The 24,169-nt window shown below is 44.8% G+C and overlaps 1 protein-coding gene across 2 annotated transcripts in view; it reads right to left on the reverse strand.

Annotated features, from left to right (window-relative positions):
- Positions 1-120: 120 nt before the first annotated feature.
- The window catches only part of LOC147455770 (uncharacterized), a 73,416-nt gene continuing 49,367 nt past the window's right edge, over positions 121-24,169 (reverse strand). For both annotated transcript variants that reach the window (XM_086514439.1, XM_086514438.1), the window contains 2 exons: positions 542-604; positions 121-411 (listed from right to left, as the gene is read on the reverse strand). In XM_086514439.1, the coding sequence (XP_086370565.1) occupies positions 361-411; positions 542-604 (114 nt within the window). In that variant the 3' untranslated portion in view covers positions 121-360. The remainder of the gene's footprint in view (positions 412-541; positions 605-24,169) is intronic.

Below are 24,169 nucleotides of genomic sequence, written 5' to 3' on the forward strand. Positions count from 1 at the left end.
GAATATAGAATGTGCCTTTGTATCTCTACCATCCGTCCTTTTTAACTAGTGCTGCTTGGCAAGCACACTCTTCTTTTATCCAACTAGTTTGTCAAAGAAGCAAAGAAACGCTAATCCATAAGAGGAGAAAGGAAGGCCAGTCTAAAGTGAAAAAAGCACTTCAAGATCATACAAGATGATCGTCCTACCTTTTAACAGTGAATTAAAGAGCAGATGACAATACGTACAACAAAAAGAATATATTCTCTCCTAACAAAGCGTCACCCACAACTTCAGGTGTGTTACGCCAAATCCTGAACTTCCTAACCAAATGCAGCAGTGAGTCAACAGATCAGATCAACTTGCCAGGCACTCCAATCGCTAGTGCTTGGACTGAGCTGCCAAAGCCAATGAAATCTTTTTGCGAGGACCCTAGATCAAACAGTTCATAAACTTAAATTAGAAATCGCAATAGGTAATTTGCCTTGAAATTCTAGAACAAAGTGGCATTTTGCCACAGGATACAAAGTCATAGATATTTAGCTGCAACTGTAGCACTTACCATGGGAATGCCAAGCTCCTTCAACTCTTCTTCCTTCATGACTCGAAGGATAGACATATCAATCTGCCAGACAACAGTAATGAGCAAATTAGAATACAACAAGAGAGTGGAGTTTTGTCACCGGAATTTGATGGGTTACTGCAGATGCAACCGACTGAAACAGCGGTAACTAGGCGAGAAGGGTCTCATCCCCTGCTAATGCCTTACACTATAGCGGAGTTTTTTGAGGCACTAAGACAACAGAGGCTAGTATCACCAAAGATTTCATTATGAAGAATGAAATGTCCTTCGGTGCTCTTCACATATCAGGAAAAACTGGGCACAGCCACGAAAATAGCACCCACTCCCTACCCTCTGCCCCTGGGAAATACTAGGCCCCTAGCTGGGCCGTGTAGGAGGTGATAAACCTCTTAGCTCCTGGACAGGAAGCACCTGTGGAGCTGCTAGATAGATACTAAACAAGGGTCTCCAGTACTGAAAGGAACTCCAGGCATGGAGAGCCTTCAAACTGCTCTCCATTACCTTTGGGAAGTGACCAGTGTCTGTGAGTGGATCCAGAGTAACAGTTTCACCCATCTAAACCATAGTCCATCACTTGATTGCAAGTGTTTCGTGATCACTAGGCACTTTCACCCTCCACACAAATGTTCCCATTTTGCATACCAACGATCACTGGTCCTGAAAAGCATAGGTGCCTAACAGCATGCGTTCCAATTTGAAGGAATGAAATGAACTCTGTAGAGTCCATTCTCCAGAGTGCCTGAGGCATAAGTACTGTATGCATCAGTTTGATTACGGGCCAAGCCACATAAGGGCAGGGAGGTCAACTATAACAGGCAAGCCCCATCAATCTCAGGAGCCATCACCAAACAGTGGAGTCCACTTGCTCATAGTGGCTGCTTCTAGAAAAAAATTTACAGCAGGAGGCAACAGAGTCCAAAAGAACCAACTGGTGGAACTCAACCAGGAAGTGGCAACAAGTAGGGTAACCCGAGACCGAGGCATGATAGCTCCAGAAGCCACCTACAGAACCAACAAGGAAAAACAAAAAGGAAACAGAAAGAGAGAAAGAAAGCTTCATTATTGTCTTCTAGAAACCAAATTCGGCCTGTTGGACAAACAGCGTACATGTGTGTGTCCTCTGGACAGAAGTGCTGGCATAAACTTGCTACAAAACAAATTAGACTGACATGGTGTATATGTATATGAGGGGTGAGGGGGATCGAGCTCTGATGAATGTGGAACTATACATATAGGGGAGTGACCATGATATGCAAAAGAAATGGAAAATAGACAAGCAATGCACAGACAAAGAAACCTTACCACAGATCTACATTGCACCACGCATGTGTACACACACACTTGTTCACACACACATACCAGGACTGAAAGGAGAACAAGGACATCAGACGCAGATGCAAAAACACAACAAAAAAGTAATACCAAAAGGCAGCTAGTCCTGGTGCCGAGGTAGCAAGTACAAAGTTGTGGCAGAAAGCCCCAAATGGCTGATACAACAAGAGTACACAGACCCAAAGAAACTGACTCGACTGAAAAGGCCAACACAAGAAGCCAGGGGCAAACCTCTCGTACACAAAAGCTGTCGTAGAGTATGGAAGAGGAGTCCATGTTGCCATCTGATTGGCAGTGGGCATGGCACCAGGTAAAGGAACACACCACCAGCTACAGGATGGTATATCACAAGGATGCGCTTCCATGCAGGTACAACCCGGAAGACCAGAACCACTAGGAGTGGCCATCATGGGCCCACCGAACATCACAAACAAATACCCAATTGGAAGATGACAGAGCCACCATGAGCCTTCTGCTTCCACCAAAAAGGCACATGCTCCCATCCTCCCAAAGTGGTTAAAATTCAACCGCTTCTTCACTTCTTCCGGGCTAACAGAAGAATACGAAGAGGATGTCATCAAAGCCAGGAATCATCTGAGGATGACCAAAGAAGACACCTTGGACGACTATTGCCAAAGGTTTTGGGATACTTTCCTACCAGCCTCTTTTTTTAAGAAAATTATCTTCAAGCAACAAGTTGAGCAGTTTTGCCCAAAAAGATACGGCCATATTGCCTACAAAAGAAGTGTAGCTCCATTCAAAGACGTATGGGTCATGCCAAATAGGGTTCTGGTATGCATGCCAGAACACTAGTGTACCCTTCAGACAGGCCACTGTCCGCTTAACATGAAGAAGGGTAAACAGCAGAAGAAGAAACCAACAAGCCCAATGTAAGGATCGGGAGGGGAAGGGAGCTCAAGGAGGCTCAAAGGTGAAAGACTCCATTGTTACACAGTGAGCTACACACACTAAAAGGTACACGACCACTAAAGGGACAAATTGATGTACACACAAAAGTAGGATATCATATTGCATAACATATACTATATGTACAGCACAAGGCTTTATATAGGGCCTTGATATTACACGGTTGGCACAAATGCCTATACATGGCTTATTCTTGTGTTTACAGCAAATATACTAAGGTTTGAAACATCCTCCTCTTGAAGCATAGTAAGTTTGTAAAGATTTTTCTATAAGCTAATCTTACTTTGCTTTTGTTTAGCACCGAAGTTATGTTCCAGAATATCCCATGCTTGGATTGCAGTGGTACAGCTATCTGTAAAATGCACATAATTATCATGCAATGATGTGATAATTATGCCAAGTGCCTGTTCATCTTTAGCTTGTGCTTGTGCGATTTGGGCTCTAGTGAGAGTGCCTTCAGCAGAAGTGGATGGTTCGCTTATTCTCGGTTTTACAACAGACCATAGTTGCTTTTTCATAAGATATCCTCGCAGCTTGGTCTGCCAAGTGTGGAAACCGTCTCCATTGAATTTTTCAATCCCTTTCTCTCCCATGATGCAAAGTGGTTCCAAACGCAGAGGGTCTCGGTCTTACCAATAGAGATACTATCTCTATGGCAGTGTCTTGCCCTTTACATGAGGTAATATGAATGTCGGATTATGCTTAATTTGCGAAGTCACTATAGTCATATTACCTATATGTAGGATTTGCAAAGTTCCTCTTCACAAAAAAAAGGTTTAGCCTTGAAGTCGAGGGAGAGCTTTGAATATCTGCTTTGCACTTGCTGCTTGTAGAGAATTTACAAAAGCTTTTTAAAAAAAAACTTAGTACAAAAAAGCTTGTTGCTTGTTGCTATGTGTTGCGGAGAGTGTTGTCGATGTTGTCGAGCTACCACAAGATGAGGATCTTATGGTGCTATGTGTACGCTTGCAAATGATTTATAACTTTGCAATACGCAGTGCATGTGGGATATGCTGCTTAAAGGGGTTTAAAGGAGGCCAAGAGATGGGCGGTGGTATGAAAACAAAAGACTTTAAAAAAGCTTTATAAGAGGAAAACGATTTTGGTGAATTAGAAGAGCAGAAACTGTCGAGAACAAGCAGATACCGTCCATAAGGAGGTTGATGGCGTTTTTGAGCTTTTGAGGGATTTGAAGCTGCAGCTGAGGTCGCCCTACTGTTGTGCTTTCATCCACGAGGTTCGATATGGATACAGACTGCCAGCGGAGAGCCTTGAGCGGCCAAGTGTGTGTGTGTGTGTGTGTGTGTGTGTGTGTGTGTGTGTGTGTGTGTGTGTGTGTGTGTGTGTGTGTGTGTGTGTGTGTGTGTGTGTGTGTGTGTAAATAGCGCTGCAGTAGAGCTTCCGAATTGCATTAATTTGCTTCTAGCTAATTGCTTTGCATTGTATGAGTGTATAAGGCCAGCGCTGCAAATGAGCTTTCGAATTGCATTGATTTGCTTGAACAGGAGCTCCCGAATTGCATTGATTTGCAATTCGATTCTTTTATGTGTGTGAAGCCAGCGAGCAGAAGCACAAGGTCGATTCTTTTATGTGTGTGAAGCCAGCGAGCAGAAGCACAAGGCAATTCTTCTTCGGATTCTTACACAGCAGTTGTATGCTCTTCAAAAGGTCACCTTGAATTGCTTATCTTCAAAACTCAAGAGTTTCCAATTTGTACTTCTCTCTCTCGACCTGTTATTACCCGACACAAAGATCTAAAATCTAAGCTTACTACCAAGGAAGTGCTGAACAAAGGGGGTGGTGAAGGGATGCGCCAAGCTCTAATACCAGTTGTAAGGATCAGGAGGGGAAGGGAGCTCAAGGAGGCTCAAATGTGAAAGACTCCATTGTTACACAGTGAGGTACACACACTTAATAAAGAGTACACGACCACTAAAGGGACAAATTGATGTACACACAAAAGTAGGATATCATATTGCATAGCATATACTATATGTAGAGCACAAGGCTTTATATAGGGCCTTGATATTACACGGCTGGCACAAATGCCTATACATGGCTTATTTTTGTGTTTACAGCAAATATACTAAGGTGTCAATATCAACTCAAATGAGGTGTAGAGGGATGTCCCATGCCTATCTCAACACCCAAAACTAGCAGTCGAGCAACATGCTAAGTATTACAGAGAGGGCATGTAACAGACTTGGATACTCCAAGTCAAGAATCAATCGCGACAGCACCAAATAACCACTTCAAAACAATTCACAGATCACGATAGATTTGCACTGGCCCGGCGGAGTTCCATGCCTAGAGATATTGGCCCCAAAGACTCGTGCCCCTTTCGGTATTTCTTTATGTATTAAATCAATGTCAAAGTACAAAGAGCGGTTAGGGTTTCACTTTCAGGCTCTGCGTCCAGATGCTCTGAGAAGTGAGCCCTAAACCACTAATTTAAAGGTTACCCAAAAACAGAGCCCCAAAAGCTTCAAAACAAAAGCAATCTCTCTCTTTCTCTCTCAAGAGAGAGCCAAAAATAAAGCAAATCAACTCTCTCTCTCTCTCTCTCTCTCTCCAATTCCTTGCGTAGCAAAAAGCAAGCAGAAATTGCGTCGCTAGTTGCTTTTTCTCAGCTTCCGTGATTTTCGAAATCCGTACACTGCTGCCACGTGGCAATAGCGCCAGCTTTTATGGTTTTTCAGTCACTTAGGGTTTCAGCCAGCAATTAGGGTTAGGGTTTCCAAAAATTAGGGTTTCTGCAAAATTAGGGCTTCTGGCAAGAATTAGGATTTGCTGGATTTTTAGGGTTTCTGGCAAAAATTAGGGTTTCTGCTGTCGGTAGCCACGTCATCACTTTGTGACATACACCCCTCTTGAAAGCATTGTAATCGACCGCGATTACGCCTGCAAAACCGACAGAAACCATAAACCGTCTTAGCAGACACTGACTGTTAGTACCTACGTACTAGGAACACACATCTAGCACATGTACCAAATCGTCAGTCACATCACACGACATCACAGGACATCACCAGACATTCAACATTCATTCGGATCTTAGAGCATGATTAATTAGCAATGTAGCTAACAATCGCATCTAGGTCCAATCGGGACCTCATCGATGTCCGATTGACTAACCCCTATTGCAACCATGTCTATTCGAGATCAATCAGACCAAAATGCTGCAGTCATTTCGTCTAGCAGTTCCTGCACTTAAGAGAAGTCAAGAACAAATCAGTATCATAATCAGGAATTCCATTTCATTGAAGTCATACAACAGAATACTGTCAGCTTTCAGTATCCCTAAAGCTCAAAGAGACATCAGTGACTCTAGTATCTAAATCAAGGCATCTGTTGACAAAGGAGTGAAGTGACTCTCCTCTTGTGCATCCCACTGCACCAGATCTCCGGCCAAGCTGAATTCTGGGTTTCGTTTGGAGTAGACTAAGAAGGAGCCAAGGCCAAGTTCATCTCAACTGAATTCGCGGCTCAACTTGGAATCACGCCAGAAGAAATGGGACCACCAATTGAGGCAGTTCTAGCGGCACCAGGACGGGATGTGGCCATTACACCTGTCATAGACAAACTTCCGTTGCATTGCCAAAGGTATTTAGAGCATGAGGACTTTTACATCATGCCTATGGAGAGGTGTGACGTCCTTTTGGGGATTCCTCGATACCACAAGAACGGCGTCATGGTTGATTATCGAGTAAGAAAGGCCACTGAAGAATGAGAAAGGTAAAGAAATTACTCTTGATGTAAAATTAAAAGGAGAGTGGGTCCCACTTGTATCGACTTCGACCGTTTCAAAAGTAACGAAATCCAGTCTCTTTGTTTACTCGATCTACCTAAATAAACGCGATGAAAATAAGAAGTCAGACATGTCAACGACAAGAATTTTTGTAAGCTCAAGTCGACATGTTTCTTTGAGGGTTTCCCGAGAGAGCTACCTCCTGAGCAACCTGAAGATCATACGATTGATTTGATTCCTAGCAGCAAGGCATTGAACCGGCCACCTTACAGAGTAAGCATAGCCGAGAATGAGGAAAATTAAAAACCAAGTGAAAGAACTCAAAAATGGTCTAATTCAGCCCAGTACATCACCTTATTGTTCACCAATGCCTCTAGTGTTAAGAAAGATGGATCTTGGAGAATGTGCATTGACTACAGACCTTTCAATAAAACCACCATCAAGAACACGTTTCCAATACCCAACATCGAGGATATACTTGACAAGCTACAAGATTTTACCTGTTTTAGTACAATCAACCTAAAAAGTGGCTACCATAAGATCAAGATCGCTCCTGGAGATGTATATAAGACCATATTCAGGACATCCTTTGAATTGTACGAGTATTTGATGATACCTTTAGGTCTCACAAATGCTCATGATACGTTCAACACGATGGACAAGATTTTTAAAGAGTACAGATCATTCATGGGCACCTACGACATTGAGTTCTCTAAAGAGCCAAGCAGTACATAGACACCATCTCTTACAAGTTTTTCAGGTTGTAACAGACTTGGACACTCCAAGTCAAGAATCTACCGCGACAGCACAAATAAATACTTCAAAACACTTCACAGTTCACAATTGATTCAACACTGGCCCGGCGGAGTTCCATGCCTAGAGATATTGTCACCAGCGTGTGACTACTATCTATCCTTTTTGTTGATTTCTTTCTTATTATCTATTTACTTTCACTTTTTGGAAACACCCCTCGGGAAATCTAACTGCCCTGCATTGCATAGCTAGTGTGGAACTGTCCAGAGGGAGTCCAGGCCTGAGGGCAAGAGAGCACTAAGGTTGGACAAAGACTATGGTTAGCCAAGTGGGGTCATTGACTAGCCAAAGTGGAATCCTTTGCTACAGAGGCTACATTTCAGTTCTGGATGTGGCCGCAGTGTACAAAGAGGGTCGGATGACCTAGAAAGATACAATGGCAGCATCTCCTAAAATTTAGGGAACTGCTATTTTGGGACCTGAAAATGTCTTCGCGTCATTGCGTGCAGTTTGACATGGGGATCATTTTGTTACTCTGTGGCCAAGTCAACAGAGGCTGCAGGTGAGATATTTTTAGACCCGAGGGTCTAAAGCGGGAAAATGCACAAATGAGTGACACTTGGCACTCTGAGGCCAGTTTACTACTTATAGAGAAGGCAAAAACGTGATTTATAGCTGGGAGGCTCATTTTGCAAGTCTCTGTCACAGGTTAAGAGCTATGGAGTGCTTGCTTTCCCTCTTATGCACAGTGCGGTGCCAGGAGTGATGCCCTGCACGCTACGCACTGCCCTCTCTCTCCCCTTTGGCACTATGTTATGCCCCTCTAGTGGGCTCTTCATTTGACCAATGTACAGTTGTGTGGGTTCATGCGCGATTGCCGAGGCAAGAGCCTCTTGCACAGGTACTGGATTAGCTAGCGGCTAATCCCCCCGCAGGTACAGGTGAATTCGGAGAGGTTTCACGCCAGAAATCTCGTCCGATTCAAAGGGCAAGTAGCCCTACAGGTGCGGGAGCTCGAGGACTTGCTACGGATGCGACCGGCACGCGAAACGGAGCCCGAAACAGCAAATTACAGCCTGCTGTGTATTTTTGCAGGTTTAGGGTTTTGGCCCTAAACGGACCCTAATACCCCTAGGAGGTTCGGGGACGCAAGGGGACCGCTGTACAGGTGATCTGGCGCATTTTCAGGGCTGAAAACAGAGAATTCAGCGTGCTGCAGATTCTCGCCAGGTTTTGCAAAGTGCCCGTATGCGTCGGAAAAGTCAGTCAATGCGTGGGAATACTGACTGTGAAGGGTTCTAGTACAGTTATGCTGCCGAAATCGGGCTGGAACAAAGGAAATTCAGCCGAGTTTGGGCGAGGCAGCTTGTAGGGAACCACAACGTTTATTCCCTCTTTTGAACAATAAAGAAATACCGAAAGGGGCGCCTAAGTTAGGGGCCAATCTGGTGTCGGTCTTCTCATACAGGTGCAATCTAGCAGCCTGTATCCCTCTCCCCTTTGTTGTGTCTTGAAAGTACAGGTAAAATAGACGACTAATAATGGGTGAAAGCTAAATCAAGGTTTGAAGTAAAGTCTACCGCCCTTTTTGGATTGAACAGGCCGGTTTCAGATATTGGCCCCAAAGACCCGCGCCCCTTTCAGTATTTCTTTTTGTATTAATCTGTGTTCAAAGTACAAGAGTGCGGGCAGGCGTTCACATCCAGACTCTGCGTCCAGATGCTCTCAGTTGTGAGAAGCCTGCTCACATATTTAACGATTACAAGGGATGCCCAAAAGCTGAAAATCAAAAGCCCAAACATAAAGCACAGACTCTTTCTCTCTCTTGCTTGTAAAATAAAGCAAGTTCCAAAAGTTGTCCATAAAATAGCTTTTTAAAATAAAGCAGAAGAGCTCTCTCTCTCTCTTTTCAATTGCGTAGAAAAAGCAAAAGGGCGCTCTCTATCTCTCTCTTGCAATTGCGTAGCGTAAAAAGCAGCCAGCTTTTTGCGTAGAGAATCTGCCGGAAAACCCGCTGGCGTCCGTACAGTACTGCCACAGTCAGCAGCCAGCCAGGTCAGCATGCGGGTGTCATGGCCACGTCAGCATTTCAGCCCTGCCAGAGAGTGTGTGTGTGTGTGTGTGTGTGTGTGTGTTAGGGTTTGCCACGTCACCATTTTGTGACATACCCCCCTCTTGAAAGCATTGTAATCGCCCTCGATTACGCCTGCAAAACAAACAGAAGCCATAAATTGTCTTAGCACACGCTGACTGTTAGTACCTACGCACTAGGAACACACATCTAGCACATGTACCAATCGACAGTCACATCACACGACATCACAGGACATCGCTTGACATCACATGACAAACCACATTCAACATTCATTCGGATCTAAGACCGTGATTTATCGACAATGCAATTAGCAATCGCATCTAGATCCACTCAAGACCTCATAGATGCCCGATTGACTAATCCCTATTGCAACCATGTCTATCAAACCGAAAATGCTGCAGTCATTTCGTCTATCAATTCCTGCACTTAAACAAGTCAAGAACAGTCAGTTTCATATTTTCCAGAATTCCATTTCATAAAGTCATCCAATAGAATACTGTCAACTCTCAGTATCCCTGAAGCTCAAAGAGACATCAGTGACTCTAGTATTCAAAAATCGAGGCATCTATTGACAATGGAGCGGAGTAACTCCCCTCTTGTGTAAACCCACTGCATCATATCTCCGACCAAGCTGAATTATGGGTTCCATTTGGAATAGACTATGCTAAACCAAAAGCTTCAAGGTAAAGATTCACATTCCGAGGAATATCTGCTAGGGCTTTCTCCTCCATTCGCTTCGCATCCATTGCGAGGTAGGTCTTGAATTTAACCAAGAACCGTTAGTTCGCTTTACCTGCTTTCTTTCTTTCTGTGCCAATTTCTGTTTTGGAACGAGTATCTACTCGTTTTCGTCCAATTCGGGTTGCACCTCTGGCTTCCCATCATCGGGCACATCGCCTTCAAAAGGCTTTAAGAGACTCACATGAAAAACATTGTGAATCCTCCAAGTATTCAGGCAACTTCAGTCCTAAGGAGATATCATTTATCTTTTCGAAAAATCTAGAAAGGTCCACACTATCTCATACTAAGCTTTCAAAGAAGCCGCTCCTTTCCCCTTTTTTTTTCTTTCTCGGGCATACCTTCCAATAATGTAAGAGCACCCAATCCTTCTCCTTCAATTTCAAATCGCGACAATGGGGATCTGCTGCCTTTTTCTGTTTTTCTTGAAATTTCTGCAAAGCCTTCCGGACCAAGTCCCTCGTGAACTGGTCGGCTTCAAAGAAAAATCTTATCTTTCGCGCTAAGGAAGGGTGGAACCTTCGTAGCAAATTCAAGAATCTCAAATGACACCTTCCCCATCAGAGAGTTAATCGTGTTTCTATAGCCATATTCCACCAAAGGTAAAAACCTTTCCCAAGTAGTCTTCTGATCCAATAAAGAAGACTTCAAAAGATCCAGTACCACTGAATTAGCAATCTCTGATTGAGTCTGCGGGCGGAACGATGACAAGAACTGCAATCGCGTGCCTATGTTCTCCCAAATAGCCGTCCAAAACAAACTCATGAACCTGGGGTCCCTCTCGGAGACAATTGTCTCAGGCATGCCATGTAATCTGAAGACCTAGGCAATAAACAATCGTGCCCACGTTGTGTTCTCAGGAGAAGAAATCCATTGCAATACTTTCCCAGGGCGGGTGGGTATGGGTAAAAGGCTGTAACAATCCCTGTGCTTTATGCCTGTCAAACTTGACCTTCTAGCATACCAAACAACTGCGCACAAACTCGTCCACCTCCTTCTTGAGTCTCGGCAAAAAGAGGTATCTCTCTACCCCTTTCAAGGTGGTAGCAATGCCGCGGTGACCCGTAAAAGGCGGACAGTGGCATTCGGTTAGAACCTTTTCCCTCAACGGTTGTGTAACGCACAACATGGTTTTCTTCATCAAGTAGCCAACCCGAATGGAATAGTCCGCTACTATCTCCCCTTTCTGTATTCAACTGAATATATCTGCAAAATCTGTTCTGTGGCGTACTGACCGACCATATCCTCGAATTTCTTTGATTGTATCATGGAAATAGCCAGAACCAACGGCTTTCGAGACAAAGTATTTGCCACCAATTTCTTCTGTCCGTGCACATGGACAATCCGGAAGTAAACCGTGACAAGATGTTTGCCCACCGCATCTGCTTTTTCCGATAGCTGCTTCCGTGACAAGAAGCAGCGTAAACTCCCATCATCTATGAAAACCGTAAAATCGGCTCCGAGTAGGTAATGTCGCTACTGAATAAGAGCATGGATAGCCGCCAAAAGCTCTTTCTCACATATTTGTACTGTCAATTCCAGCCTTGAAAACAATCGGCTCTCATAGGCAATGACATTGGCCTTCTTACATTAACACCGCATCCAGACTACAACCACGAGTATCACAATATACTTCAAACAACTTTTGCAAACCTGGCAAAGTCAAAAGCTGGTCCTGCAGTCAAATTCTGTTTCAATTCTCACTTTTGTGGGTCCCCATGAGAAAGGGACTCCTTTCTGTGTCAAGATATGCATAGGGGAAGCAACCTCTGCAAACTTTCAAATGAACCGCCTATAGTACGAACACAATCCCAAGAAGCTTCTAACTTCATGGACATTCTTCAAATCGGGCCAATCACGGATAGTCTCTATCTTGGCCGGATCCACCTGCACTCTTGCTGCTGACACAATGTGTCCCAAAAAGTGTATCTCTAGTAGGAAAATTTCACTTTTCTTCGCATTAATCACTAACTTGTAATCTCGTAATGCCTGAAAGACTTGAAGCAGATAAGATGGTCTCTATGTTCTGCCTCATTCTTGGAGAAAGCGATGATATCGTCAAAGAAAGTGCCAACAAATAGTCTATACTCTCGAAAAAATCATGTCCATTATCCGGTTAAATGTCGCATGAGCATTGGTTAAGCCAAAAGGCATCACCAAAAACTCAAATAACCTAGACCCCGGCGCGATTCGGATCTAATGATATCCACTCTTCAAATCGATCCTGCTAAAGCACAAGGGTCCCTGAAGTCGGTCAAGTATATCATCGATTCTAGGAATCGGAAATATGTTCTTGATGGTGATTTTATTGAGAGCTCTATAATCGATGCACATTCTCCAAGATCTGTCATTCTTCAAAACCAACACTGGAGAGCAATACGGTGAAGTACTAGGCTAGACAAGACCCTTTTCCAAAAGGTCTTTCACTTGGTTCATAATCTCTTCGTTCTGGCTCCGCTCACGGGGTAAGGTGGCCGGTTTGGTCGTGTGCTTCCAGGTATCAGGTCAATTGTAACATACTTGGACACTCCAAGTCAAGATTCTACCGGGACAGCACCAAATAACCACTTCAAAACAGTTCACAGTTCACAATTGATTCACACTGGCCCGGCAGAGTTCCGTGCCTAGAGATATTGGCCCCAAAGACTGGCGCCCCTTTCGGTATTTCTTTTTGTATTAATCTGTCGCCAAAGTACAATAGAGTGGTTGGGTCTCACTCTCACACTCTGCATCCAGATGCTCTGAGAAGTGAGAGACCAACTTAACTTATAAGAGTTACAAGGGATGCCAAAAACAGAGCCCCAAAAGCTGTACATCACTTTTCTATAAAAGAAAATGCTCTCTCTCTCTAGCTTATTGCCTAGAAAAAGCAAGCCCTTGTCCTGCCGTAAACAGCGCCGCAAAAAGCGGGTTTCCGTACAGGTGGCAAGATTTCCGCGTTTCCGAGCGCTGTCGTACAGCCATGCCACGTCAGCATTTCAACCTACAACCGGGAGTCCTCGCCGGCGGGTGTATATACTGAGCAGCTGTAACAGACTTAGGGTTTCCTCAAGGGTTAGGGTTTTCCCAAGGGTTAGGGTTTTGGTTTTTCCAGTTAGTGCAGCCACGTCATCAATTTGTGGCATACCCCCCTCTTGAAAGCATTATAATCGCCCTCGATTACGCCTGCAAAACAGACAGAAGCCATAAACTACCTTAGCAGAGATTGATTGTTAGTACCTACGCACTAGGAACACACATCTAGCACATGTACCAATCGACAGTCACATCACACGACATCACAGGACATCACAAGACATTCAACATTCATTTGGATCTTAGACCATGATTTATCGGCAATGTAGCTAGCAATCACATCTAGATCCAATCGGGACCTCATCGATGCCCGATTGACCAACCCCTATTGCAACCATGTCTATTCGAGATCATTTAGACCAAAATGCTTCAGTTATTTCGTCTATCAGCTCTTGTACAAAAAACAAGTCAAGAACAAATCAGTTTCATATTCAGGAATTCCATTTCATAAAGTGATACAGCAGAATACTGTCAGCTGCCAGTATCCCTGAAGCTCAAAGAGACATCAGTGACTCTAGTATCAAAATCGAGGCATCTGTTGACAAAGGAGCGGAGTAACTCTCCTCTTGTGCATCCCACTGCATCAGATCTCTGGCCAAAAGCTGAATTTTGGGTTCCATTTGGAGTAGACTATGCTAAAACCAAAAGGTTCGAGGTAAAGTTTCACAATCTGAGGAGTATCTGCTAGGTCCTCCTCCTCCATCCACTTCCCATCCAATGCAGGATAGTTCTTGAACTTAACCAAGAACCGCCTTCGGACTTTACCTTTATTCTTTGTGTCCTTATGTGCCAAAATCTGTTCAGGAACAAGGATCTTCTCGTTTTCTTCCACTTCGGGTTGCTCATCAGGCTCCCCATCATCAGGCACATCACCTTTAAAAGGTTTCAAGAGACTCGCATGGAATGCATTGTGAATCCTCCAAGTGTCAGGCAGTTTCAGCCGGAAGGAGACATCATTGATCTTTTCAGAGATCTGGAAAGGTCCGTAGTATCGCATACTAAGCTTTGGAAAAAGCCTCTCCTTTCCCTTGCGTGCCTTCTCAAAACGTAAGAGCATCCAATCATCCTCCTTCAATTTCAAATCACGACGATGGCGATCCGCTGCCTTTTTCTGTCGTTCTTGAGATTTCTACAAAGCCTCGCGGACCTTGGCAAAATCCGTGTCTAAGCCGCGCGTATACTCATCCGCTTCAAAAATCTTATCTTTCGTGCTTAGGAAGGGTGGAACCTTCGCAGCACCTTCAACAATCTCAAATGGCGCCTTCCCCGTCGAAGAGTGTATCGTGTTATTGTAGGCAAATTCAAACAAAGGTAGATACTTTTCCCATTGAGTCTTCTGATCCGAGATATAAGACTTCAATAAATCTAAAACCACTGAATTGGCAATCTCAGATTGCCCGTCAGTCTGCGGGTGGAACGATGACGAGAACTGCAACCACATGCCAATGTTCTCCCAAATTGCCTTCCAAAACAAACTCATAAATCTAGGGTCCCTATCGGAGACAATCGTCTCAGGCATGCCGTGTAATCTGAAGATCTGGGCCACAAACAGTCTCGCTAAGTGATCTGACTTGACTGTTTTCTTCACTGGAATGAAATGAGCATGCTTGCTAAATCTGTCAATAACAGTCCAGATACCATCGTGACCACTCTCTATTCTCGAGAGATCAAAAATGAAATCCATTGCAATACTTTCCCAGGGGCATGTGGGATGTGGGTATAGGCAAAGGCTGTAACAATCCCTATGCTTTATGCTTGTCAATCTTGACCTTCTGGCATACCAAGCAACTGCGCACAAACTCTTCCACATCCTTCTTGAGTCTCGGCCAAAAGAAATACCTCTCTTCCCCTTTTATGGTGGTAGCAATGCCGCATGACGCGTAAAAGGTGGACAATGGCATTCAGTCATAACCTTTTCCCTCAACGACTGTGTAACACACAACATGGTTTATCTCATGAAGTAGCCATCTCGAATAAAATATCCCGCTACTGTCTCCTCATCCCGTGTCGGTGTGAAAACGTCTGCAAAATCTGTATATGTGGCATAGTGGTCGACCATATCCTCGAAGCTCTTATGATGTATCGCGGAAATAGCCAGAACCAACAGCTTCCGAGACAAAGCATCTTCCACCACATTCTTTTGTCCCTGAACATGGACAATCTGGAAGTGAAACTGTGACAAGATATTCGCCCACCGCATCTGCTTTTCCGATAGCTGCTTCTGTGACAAGAAGTAGCACAAACTCTGATGGTCTGTAAAAACAGTAAAATCCGCTCCGCGTAGGTAGTGCCACCACTGAGTAAGAGCATGGATAACCGCCAAAAGCTCTTTCTCATAAATCTGTGCTGTCATTTCTAGCCTTGAGAACAATCGGCTCTCGTAAGCAATGACATGGCTTTCTTGAATTAAGACCGCACCCAGACTACGACCAAAAGCATCACAATATACTTCAAAAGACTTCTACAAGTTCGGCAGAGTCAAAATTGGTCCCATAGTCAATTTCTCTTTCAATGTCTGAAAGGCAGTCACCTCTGTGGGTCCCCACGAGAAAGAGACTCCTTTCTTTGTCAAGATATGCAAAGGGAAAGCAACCTCTGCAGACTTTCAAATGAACCGCCTATAGTACGAACACAGTCCCAAGAAGCTTCTATCTTCATGGACATTCTTCAAATCGGGCCAATCACGGATAGTCTCTATCTTGGCCGGATCCATTTGCACTCCTGCTGCTGCTGACACAATGTATCCCAAAAAGTGTATCTCTGGTAGGAAAATTCACTTTTCTTTGTATTAATCACTAACTTGTGATCTCGTAATGCCTGAAAGACCTAAAGCAGATGATCTCTATGTTCTACCTCATTCTTGGAGAAAACAATAATATCGTCAAAGAAAGTGCCAACAAATAGTCTATACTCTGAAAAAATCATGTCCATCATCCGGTTAAGCCAAAAGGCATCACCAAAAACTCAAATAACCCAAAAGTCGTCTGAAATGCTGTCTTGTAGACGTCTTCCTGCGCAATTCTGATCTGATGATATCCACTCTTCAAATCAATCTTGCTAAAGCACGAGGATCCCTGTAATTTGTCGAGTATATTATCAATCCTAGGAATCGGAAATCTGTTCTTGATGGTGATTTTATTGAGAGCTCTATAATCGATGCAAGATCCGTCTTTCTTCAAAACCAACAACACTGGAGAGCAATACAGTGAAGTACTAGGCTGGACAAGACCCTTTTCCAAGAGGTCTTTTACTTGGTTCATAATCTCTTCATTCTGTGCTCGACTCACACGGTAAGGTGGCCGGTTCGGTGGTGTGATTCCAGGTATCAGATCAATGGTATGATCTTCAGGACGAGCAGGTGGTAACTCGCCTGGTAGGCCCTCTGAGAAGCAATCGGTATGAAAGTGGAGAAAATCTTGGCGTTCTTTATCAAGTTTAGACATATTTGTCGTATCCTCATCACTCAACTCTATCATAAAGATCGAGTAAACAAAGAGACTGGATTTCATTAATTTTGAAATGGCCAAAGCCGATACAATAGGGACAGACTCGCCCTTCAGTTTAATGTCAAGTACAATTGTTCTACCCTTCTCTGTAGTCAATGTCGCTTTCCTCGCCCGATAGTCGACAACGGCATTGTTCTTGTGGTACCAGGGATGTCCCAAGAGAACATCACAACCTTCCAAAGGCATTATGTAAAAGTCCTCATGCCCCAAATACCCCTGACAATGCAACCGAAGTTTGCCAATGACAGGTGTAATGGCTATGTCCCTGCCGAGTGCCACTAGAACAGCCTCCGCAAGTGGTCCCATCCGATCGAGATTGATCTCGAGCCGCGCCGCCAATTCCGGTGAAATGAAGTTGGCCTTGGCTCCTCCATCAAAGAAGATCAGGGCCTCTTGGTCTTTCACTTTGCCGCAAGCTCGGCAAAGTTCTGTACTCTCGTCCATTGTGTTGAGATCGATACCCACACAATCTGGAACCAGTCCTGTTTTCATCTTGCCTTTTCTTCCACGTTCCTCAGCAGCTCTCGAACTCTCAAGCCTTTCGTCGTCCTTGTTATTCTGTTCTTTTTGTGCCTTTTTAGGGTACTTCACGGAGAAATGTCCATGTTCCCCGCATCCAAAGCACTTCCCCTCCCCGATGAAGCGAGCTCTCTCCTAAGGAGCAAGCTTGGGTCGTGCATCCTTCTTTTCTAGGTTGCTCTTTCTCTTTCTACTTTCATTTGCTGAAGTCTGTTCGGCTCGTTGTGTCATGACCTCATCGGTGGGGTAGGTCAGACTGCCAGAGTGAATGGCAAAACCCCGTTTCGCATGACTCATCAACACCTGAATAGAAGCTGACTTCTGTTCCAAGCAGTGATCTCGGATCTCTGTAGGTAGACTCCAGGTAAACCGCTCGATCTATTCTCTAAATGAGATCTTCTTGAATGAAGAGGCGGGTAGAAAAGAGCTCCAGAATCACTCGCAATAAATGTCCACTGAATCTTTCTTGGTCATCCAAAGATGGTTAGAAGCAGCTCGTATATCGCGTTCATACTCTTGACTCAGCCAAGAAAAAAGCTTCTTAAATTTCAGCCATTTAACTGGCGAAGTCTTGTTTAAAAGAAGCGTGGACCACCAAGTTCGAGCATTCCCCTTGAAGTAAGAGGCAGCTCTCCGAATATTAGAGTGCTCTAAGTAGTGTCCTCCCGCGAAAGCGATGTCAAACTGCTGTACAAAAAACAAAGCCTTCGAAGCATCTCTATATCCCGAAAACGTGTCAAAGTTAATTGATTGTCCACCTTCCTTAAACTCTTGGACCTTCTTGCTTTTATCTTCCAAAAAGTCATCTTGGTTTGCTTTATACAAATTCTTCTTCTTTGCATAAAAGTTGTTGTCGTCAGAGCCTGAACTGTCTGTAGACGAGTCCTCTGTAGAACTGTCACTCACTGGGCGAGATTTAAACTTCTTTGCCTTTTTCTTTCCCTTTCTGAAGCGTTGTTTCTTGCTTCGCTTTTTACCTTTGCAGTCTTCTTCGCTCGAGTCAGATGAGCTAGAAGAACTGTCAGAAGAAGAAGAAGAAGAACTGGACTTTGACTTTTCAAATGTCGACTGACGACCCAAATAACCCGGGAAGTCAGTGCCTTTCTTTTGCTTTTTGCCGTGCTTTTTAGCTTTGTTTTGCGCGTCAAAAAGCTGAGCAATCCGTGCATCAACCACCTCTTCTAATTCTTTCTCTGAATATTTCTTGTGAAGTGAGCAGAAGGTTTCTTGAGAGCGGGTTTTGGGGGTGGTGTTGTGGTTTTCTGCCACTGCGCATGCACTTCTTGAAAAGAAGTCTCGCTCATATATTTTGCAAATTTTGGGTCCTTCGCAAAATTGAGCATCATCTTTGTTGCATCGCCGATCAATTGACGACGCTCCATCTCTTGACGCTCCGCCTGAGTAGGCCGAGGCGGGCCATACTCCTTGCCGGAATCTTCGTTGTGATCCCTTGCAGCATCTCCGGATGCAGAGGGAGTCGACTGATCCTTGCGTGAAGCCATAGGTGCCATGGGAAAAATTTTGGGATCGGATTTCCCGTAGAAGAGAAATCGGTTGTGCTCTGATACGACTGTAACAGACTTGGACACTCCAAGTCAAGAATCTACCGCGACAGCACCAAATAACCACTTCAAAACAGTTCACAGTTCACAATTGATTCACACTGGCCCGGCGAAGTTCCGTGCCTAGAGATATTGGCCCCAAAGACTGGCGCCCCTTTCAATATTTCTTTTGTATTAATCTGGTGCCAAAGTACAATAAAGTGGTTGGGTCTCACTCTCGAACTCTACGTCTAGATGCTCTGAGAAGTGAGACCAATTTCACTTGTAAAGAGTTACAAGGGATGCCAAAAACAGAGCCCCAAAAGCTGTACATCAAAAAGCTTTTCCAAAAATAATAATGTTATCTCTCTCTTGCTTATTGCGTAGAAAAAGCATGCTACTGTCCTGCCGTAAACAGCGCCGCAAAAAGCGGGTTTCCGTACAACTGGCACGATTTCCGCGTTTTTTGGGAACTGCAGTACAGCCATGCCATGTCAGCATTTCAACCTGCAGTCCTCGCCAACGGGTGTATGTACTGGGCAGCTGTAACAGACTTAGGGTTTCCTCAAGGTTTAGGGTTTCCTCAAGGTTTAGGGTTTTCCCAAGGGTTAGGGTTTTCCCAATTAGGGTAGACACGTCATCAATTTGTGACATCAATAGTATGATCTTCAAGACGTGCGGATGGTAACTCGCCTGGCAGGCCCTCTGAAAAGCAATGGGCATGAGTGTGGAGAAAATCTTGGCGTTCTTTTGTTCAGGTCAAAACATATTCGACCTTCATCCATCGTTCAGTTCTCTCCCAAAAAAAGTGAGTAAAGAAACTAATGTTCATCAAGTACAATCTCTGAGCCCTTCATTTGTCAAAGTCGCTTTCTCGACCCAATAGGTTAACCACAACGTTGTTGTTGTGGTACCAAGGGATTTTGAGTAGAACGTCACAACCTTCCAAGGAAAATACGTAAAACTCCTCCTGCCCTAAACACCCCTGTTATTGCAAACGAAGTTTGCCAATGCTCGGTGTAATGGCAACATCCCGTTGAGTAACAAGCCATTGACAGAGTGCCATAATCCACCTTCTGTTGGACATAGAGGCATCAAGGGTACCTTGAAAGGGGTGGCCTAAGCTCAAAAAGGATGTGGATGAGTTTGTATGCACTCGTTTGGTGTGTCAAAAGGTCAAGTTTCACAGACATAAGGCACCCCGACTACTATAGCCTTTACCTATTTCACATTGACCATGAAAAGTATAGCAATGGATTTTATCTTCGATCTTCCGAAGACTCAGAGTAGGCATGATGACATTTGGACATTCATCGAAACATTCACCAAGCAAGCTCGCTTCATTCCAGTAAAGAAGACACTAAAAGCCGATCACTTGGCCAAGCTATTTGTCTCACACATTTTTCGATTACATGGCATGCCTGAATCTTTAGTGTCAGATGGATATCCCCGATTTCAAAGTTTGTTTTGGAGAGTAATATGGGAGAATATAGGCACACGGCTTAAATTCTCGTCCTCGTTTCATCCAAAGATGATGAGCAATCGGAGATAGCCAACTCAGTAGTTTTAGACTTGCTAAAGTCATATATCTCTGATTAGAAGATTCGGTTGGAAAAGTTTTTGCCCTTGGTGGAGTTTGCCTACAACAACATAGTTCATACGTCTATGAGGAAAGTGCCATTTGAGATTCTTCATGGGCTTGTTGCAATTTCCCAAGCCCATTTCTTTACTCTTCCTTATTGGTGTCTGTCACGTTCGCACTGCACTTGCGCCGCGTGGACAAGCTTCTGCTACAGTCTAGAGTCAATCTTAGATTAGGGCCTAGCTTGGCACCCTTGTGAGCCTCTAGCAAGACGTGCATGTCCAAGCCGGTCATAGTTGCATACCCCCTCTTGCACGGTACAACGTTTCGGCATATATGCATTTTACTGCATGTGAACCACCTCTTATCACGCATTTAATTAATAAGTGACTGTTCACTTTCCAAATCATGGGGACTTATTGGCGACTGCCTGACCCAGCATTTGGCACCTATAAATGAAGCCCTTTGGGCGCCAGTAGAGAGGAGAGGAGCAGAAGTAAGTGCCTCTCAAGAAGCAGCAGCAGGACCAACGATTTTGCACCAGCAAAGGCCAGCATTTCTCCCATCAGTCACCAGCGTTTTCAGCCATCAAAACGCCAGCAACCCCTCAACGTTTTTGGTCTGTTTTCAGCCCTTTCATCATTGCCAGCAATTCCCCCATCGCAGCAAATTAGCCCATTAGTATCACCAACGATTTCAGTTTTCAATCCGTCGCCGTCCCTGGCGATAGCAGATCAGCCCACAGCCTCCTCCTCATCGACACAGTATCTCACCATTTCGGCATATATGCATTTTACTGCATGTGAACCACCTCTTATCACGCATTTAATTAATAAGTGACTGTTCACTTTCCAAATCATGGGGACTTATTGGCGACTGCCTGACCCAGCATTTGGCACCTATAAATGAAGCCCTTTGGGCGCCAGTAGAGAGGAGAGGAGCAGAAGTAAGTGCCTCTCAAGAAGCAGCAGCAGGACCAACGATTTTGCACCAGCAAAGGCCAGCATTTCTCCCATCAGTCACCAGCGTTTTCAGCCATCAAAACGCCATCAACCCCTGAACGTTTTTGGTCTGTTTTCAGCCCTTTCATCATTGCCAGCAATTCCCCCATCGCAGCAAATTAGCCCATTAGTATCACCAACGATTTCAGTTTTCAATCCGTCGCCGTCCCTAGCGATAGCAGATCAGCCCACAGGGAGCAGGGAGCTCATCGGTGGAGGTCAACAGGGAGCTCATCGGTGGAGGTCAACAGAAGAGAGAGACGAAAGAGAGAGAGCCCCCCTGAAGCAGAGCAGTCAACACAAAAGGATAGAAGGCCAAGGTGGTAAACTCGCAAACTCCAAGTCAAAAAGTGATCTCGATCATAAGAGGGAAGAAACTAGAGGGAGGATGAAACCAGAGGGTGAAGCCATCGACCTGTGAAAGGCTAGAGATGGCAGTGGCAGACGTCTGTTGAGAAGCCGTCCCATCCTCAGGATCTAAATCCTTCTTGCGGTCCCGCCGTCGTTTATAACATTTTGTTGCAGAATGACCTTTCTTTCCACAATAGGTACAAGTAATGTCAGGGCGAGGGGGTGTACAACCATGTCCAGACTATCCGGGAGCACTACCACCCCTATTGGATGTAGAGACCAATGCAGTAGAACCCACAGACGCGTCTGAGGTGGCTCTGTCCTGAATGCATGAAGCTATCTGCTGCACAGCGGGTAAGAGCTCCTCCCAAGTGATAGGAGTAGGGCGCGTGGAGGTAGTAAGTGACTGAAACAAGGAATCATAAGTGTCGGGAAGCTTGAGCAGCAACCGAGTTGCCATGCCCACGGAAGAGACCTGGTGTCCTGCTAGCTCATCACGGAGCAGAAGCATGGGGATATGAAGTCCTGGATGGTCGGAAATGACGAGACCTGTAAGTCCATCCAAGTCTTCTCCGGAGCGAGAATCCTTCCGGGTGTCTTCGCCTCGTACATGTTGCAAAGGAAACCCCATACCTCATGTGCAGTGATGTAAGAGCGTAGAGACGTCAACACGCTATACGCACAGTTGATGAGTAAGAAAGAGTAAACTCTGCGATGGTTGAGATTCCACTGATCCACCATAGCCTATGTAACCATAGTACCTGATCCGCCAGAAGTAGTACCATGAGAAGAAGTAGATGCGGAGCCAACACGCGTAACTACAGAAGAAGTGGTAGCTGATGATATCGATGTAGGAGCACCAGATGTAGGAGCAAGGCCGGGACACACGGCAGTGGCAGTATCGGTAAGCCAGTCCCAAAGGTCAAACTGCATAAGCATCACCATGATCTTCATCTTCCAGACGACAAAGTTGGAGCCGTCAAGCTTTTTGCCGGGAGGAAAGATGGGTATGGCTGGGAGTGTTGCCATAGATACAGACAAATAATCAGTAGAGAAGTCTCGTGTGTAAAATCAAAAGCAAAGGTGAGGATAGGATCGGAAAACCACGCCAGATAGAACGCCAGAAGATCGCGAAGTAGGGGGTATGTGCAAGGGAAACCCGAAAGGATGCCGATGAAGCAAAGTCGAGGTGTTGTCCAAACTTGAAATCGCAGCAAAAGGGAGCTCGCAACACCGCGAGAATGCAGGGGTTTGAGCAAAAAACGCCAGGTGATGAACATCGGATGCCGAGAAGGTAAGGTGGGGACTGTAAATGCACCAAAACAGGCTGAAAATCAGCAAGTAAGTGATCGGGAAATCGCCGGCAATACAATAACTCTAGATGGCAAAAACTGATGTGTACAAGATGAATCGGAGAGTGCATCCCCCCCTCCTATATATAGGAGAATAGGGAGTAGGTAGGGCAGACCAAAAGCCCCAACGACAATGCACAAAAATACCCATGAATGTGGAAAAAATGAAAAAGGACCAGAATAGGTCAGACCGGGCAAAGTGCTGAGCAAAACCCTCAATGTGCCTGAAGATCCCTGTCCAGCAGGTGTACGGGTGGCCAACTCACAACCAAGGGCCAATGCACGTGATGTGTGTGAAGCCTATAGGCAGGGTGCGAAGCATCTGGAGATGAAGAATCTAACAGGTACACCTTCATGCTCTTCCAAAACGATGGTTGAAGGCCTACTTCGAAAACTTCCGCATCTTTACTTCGTAAGAAATCTTCATGAAAGGCGTAACTTTCAGAAGAACCAACCAATACTTGTCAACATAAACCATGACTTTTCTCATGTTCTGTTTGGGCGAGCCACTCCCATTCCTTCTAGAAGTCAGGCGGAAGAAACTGTTCATAAAATTCAGTTTTGAATTGAGCCCACGTTCTATCTTGTGTACCTTCCAGAATCTTGGCTAACCACCAGTTGCTTGCTACCTCCTTGAGATGCATCCCAACATGACGCAACTTGAAATTTTTGGTGAAGTTCCCGTTGGCAAAAGCAACTTCAAACTATCTGATAAAAGACAATGCCTTGGAGATGTCTATCCATCCTGTATAGTTGTCAAACTTGACATCCTTGTCACCGGATTTGAAGACCCGCATCTTGTGGTGACACTTGCCGTCATCCTTCTTGAACTTGGGCTTCTCTTAAGTATCACGTAGGGAAGTAGTAGGAGTTTTCTTCTATGGAGAAGACTTAGATACTGTATGAGAAGTAGATAACTCCTATCGTGAATTCACAATAGTAAATGTCGCTCTGAGTGCGATAAAGCGAACTCCGTGTATCGGCTTCTCTCGAACCTTGCAGATTCCCGGTGGAGGTGCTCCTTGCTGCTAGCGTTGGTGAATTTGGGTAGCTAAGAGAGAGCATGCGTTGCTTTTATAGGGACCCG

The sequence above is a fragment of the Adiantum capillus-veneris genome, chromosome 6 (assembly GCF_014529385.1).
Source record: "Adiantum capillus-veneris isolate H3 chromosome 6, ASM1452938v2, whole genome shotgun sequence".
Lineage (NCBI taxonomy): Eukaryota > Viridiplantae > Streptophyta > Polypodiopsida > Polypodiales > Pteridaceae > Adiantum > Adiantum capillus-veneris.